Source organism: Acyrthosiphon pisum, chromosome X (genome assembly GCF_005508785.2).
Source record: "Acyrthosiphon pisum isolate AL4f chromosome X, pea_aphid_22Mar2018_4r6ur, whole genome shotgun sequence".
Taxonomy (NCBI): Eukaryota; Metazoa; Arthropoda; class Insecta; order Hemiptera; family Aphididae; genus Acyrthosiphon; species Acyrthosiphon pisum.
In genome coordinates this window covers 43787646-43790811 of record NC_042493.1, presented here as the reverse complement: position 1 = coordinate 43790811, position 3166 = coordinate 43787646, and the positions used below count along the sequence as shown (strand labels likewise).

General features: G+C 44.3%; 2 protein-coding genes across 2 annotated transcripts; both read left to right on the top strand.

Annotated features, from left to right (window-relative positions):
* Window positions 1-1821, top strand: LOC103308737. The gene has a single exon (XM_008182689.1). It carries the CDS (start codon window positions 1-3, stop codon window positions 1819-1821), a length of 1821 nt encoding a protein of 606 aa, XP_008180911.1.
* A 9-nt stretch (window positions 1822-1830) lies between these two features.
* LOC103308736 lies at window positions 1831-2280 on the top strand. Its single transcript, XM_008182688.1, has one exon. The coding sequence runs from the start codon at window positions 1831-1833 to the stop codon at window positions 2278-2280; it is 450 nt and encodes a 149-aa protein (XP_008180910.1).
* The last annotated feature ends 886 nt before the right edge of the window (window positions 2281-3166 follow it).

Genomic DNA, 3166 nt, shown 5'->3' with positions numbered 1-3166 from the left:
ATGTTGCATTTTGATAGAAAGGAAAGAACTGAAGAGAAGGAGGAGCTCCAAGGGCAACAGTCAGATAAGGGTCAGATACCATCTACGTCTGGAATCCTAGTATCTGCACCGGTACCAGCAGAAATCGCTATAAGAAATGCACACGTATTTCTTGCGACAGCTTTAGTCACGGTTCGTGATAAAAATGGTGTACGTCGACAATGCAGGGCCATCTTGGATAGCGGCTCCCAGGTTAACTTCATTTCGAGGAAATATGCAAACTTACTGCAGTTAACATGCAAGAGGGCTTCATTGCCAATAAGTGGTATTGGAGATAATCGTTTAAGAGCAAGGTCGTGTAGTGAGTTGAAAATTGAATCAAGAACTAGTGCATTCAGTATTACGATTTCCTGTTATGTATTGCCTAATATCGTAGGAGAACTAGCGTCTTGTCCAGAACCAGCAGATGGCTGGGGTATACCAGGATATGTGTTTCCATGTCTAGCTGATCCGGACTTCGACCACCCGCAAGGTATTGATCTGCTGATTGGAGGTGGCTCGTTCTTTGATGTTTTGGGAACAAGAAAAATACCATTAAATATAGGTTCAGTTACCCTATATGAAAGCAATTTCGGATGGCTAGTGACGGGAGAACTTTCTAGCCAACATGCACCAACACTTCTTTCAATGGGCCAAACGATAGAGGAAGAGTGGAAGGTTCTCAGTACCATTGAGGATGCAAGCTACGGCCGGACATCGAGGGCGAATAAGAGAAGTCAAGAAGAGCAGGAAACAGTCCAACATTTTAAGCAATATACAACTCGTGATGAAGAGGGGCGTTTCGTAGTAAGACTTCCCATCAAGCAGAAAATCAGTGAATTGGGCGCAACATTGCCTATGGCGACCGCCCGGTTCCTGAATGTTGAGAAAAGATTGCAAAATAATGAGAACTTGAAGAATGAGTACATACGTTTTATGAGTGAATATATTGAATTGGGACATATTATGGTTGAAGTTTTGGAGAATTCGATTCAGACTCAGAATCACTTTTATCTACCGCACCATTCGGTAACAAAGGCGTCAAGTTTGACAACAAAGGTCCGAGTAGTTTTCGACGCTTCGGCCAAGAGCGCATCTGGTGTATCCCTTAATGATGTATTGAGATGCGGTCCAACTGTCCAGCAAGATTTATTTTCAATACTAGTCCGCTTCCGCAAGCATCAATTTGTCTTAACTTCCGACATAGAAAAAATGTTTCGGCAAATAAAGGTGGGAAGAGAAGACTGGGACCTACAAAGAATTGTTTGGAGATCCAGCCCTGAAGAACTACTCCGTTCATATCAACTTACTACAGTCACGTACGGAACGACTCCTGCCTCATTCTTGTCCACCTATTGTCTTATAGCACTCGCAGAAAGTGTCCAGAATGACTACCCGAAGGCTTCAAAGGTGATCACCGAAGATTTTTACATGGATGATCTAATGACGGGAGCCGACACAGAGGATGACTGCTGTCAATTGCAAAGAGACGTCAGCACAGTGTTAGATTCAGCAAAGTTACCGTTGAGGAAATGGTGTTCCAATTCCGAGTTGGTTCTTCAAAACATGTCCAAGCGTGTTGATGATCCTTTGTTCGTATTAAACATAGGAGACGATGATACAGTCAAGTCACTGGGGTTACAATGGAAGCCAGTCGCAGACCATTTTCAATATGACATCGTATCACGATCCACAGAAGGTCCGCTATCTAAAAGAGCTATACTCTCCGACCTGAACAGAATCTTCGATCCACTAGGATTCCTGTCACCAGTTCTAGTGAAAGGGAAAATATTCCTACAATAGCTGTGGTCCATGAAGATAGACTGGGACGCAAGACTTCCAGTAGACATTCGGCAAAGATGGGGTCAATTTTATGAGGAGCTTGAGCGAGTAAAAGCATTATCCATTCCCAGAAAGGCTATACCTGGACGTACCAATATCATAGATGTACATGGATTTTGTGACGCCTCCGAGGAAGCGTATGGCGCCTGTATCTACATTCGTTCCCAGAGTAGTGATGGGAAATGGCATTCCAGGCTTCTATGTGCAAAAACCCGAGTAGCCCCGTTAAAGGGAAGCACAATCCCGCGGCTTCAGTTGAACGGTGCATTGTTATTAGCTGAGCTGGCTCAACGGGTTTCTGAGTCATGGCAAATCAACGTTCATCAGTTCAAACTATGGACGGACTCAACAATAGTACTAGGATGGTTGAACAGCCAAAGCAGCCGGCTAAAAACATACGTTGCCCATCGAGTAGCATAAATCATGGATGTCACAGAAGTGAAACAGTGGAACCACATAGGGTCACAGGAAAACCCAGTGGATATTCCTTCAAGAGGTTTAAGGCCACAAGAGCTATTAATGTCAAGATTGTGGTGGAACGGACCCGCCTGGTTGGAAAGCGGTGAGGAGGATTGGATCCTAAATCCGATAACCCATGCGGAGGAAGATCTGCCTGAAGTACGTGAAGTGAAACTAGTACTTTCGGCGACTAACCCAGTAAACGGTTTATTAAGACACTACTCTGAATGGAACCGTATGCTACGAGGAGTGGCTTGGTTAACAATCTATTCGAAGTACCTGCGTAAGATGATCAATGGCCCTCAATCTTTAAGGATACCCGACTTGAACGAAGTGAGGAAAACGATTTTAAGAATGGTTCAAGCTGAGTGTTTTAGCAAGGAGATCTCGTCACTAGAAAGGGGACAAGAAGTAGCAAAGAATAGCAAGTTGCGGAGCTTGAATCCCTTCCTGCGCGATGGCTTAATACTTGTAGGTGGAAGACTCGAAAATTCAGACATGGTTGATGAACACAAACACCCTGTTGTACTACCTGCTGCTCATAAGGTAACCAGAATGATATTCGAAAAATACCACCTGGAGCTACTTCGTGGAGGACCTCAGCTCTTATTATCGGAAGTAAGGCGTCTATATTGGCCACTGTTAGGTCGAGTAACTGCGAGGTCAGTGGTATGGCGTTGAGTTCAGTGTACTAGACCCTTTACAGTAACAGGCGTAGATTTTGCTGGTCCTATTTTTATTCGAAGTGGTTTGAGGCGTGTGGCTGCTAAAAAGGCTTGGATTGCGATATTTGTGTGCTTCTCCACAAAGGCCGTACATTTAGAGTACGTTCAGTTGGCTGACGATC

Excerpts from the sequence above, each read along its gene's own strand:
- LOC103308737 (XM_008182689.1), top strand. The coding sequence starts at position 1 with ATGTTGCATTTTGATAGAAAGGAAAGAACTGAAGAGAAGGAGGAGCTC.
- LOC103308736 (XM_008182688.1), top strand. The coding sequence starts at position 1,831 with ATGAAGATAGACTGGGACGCAAGACTTCCAGTAGACATTCGGCAAAGA.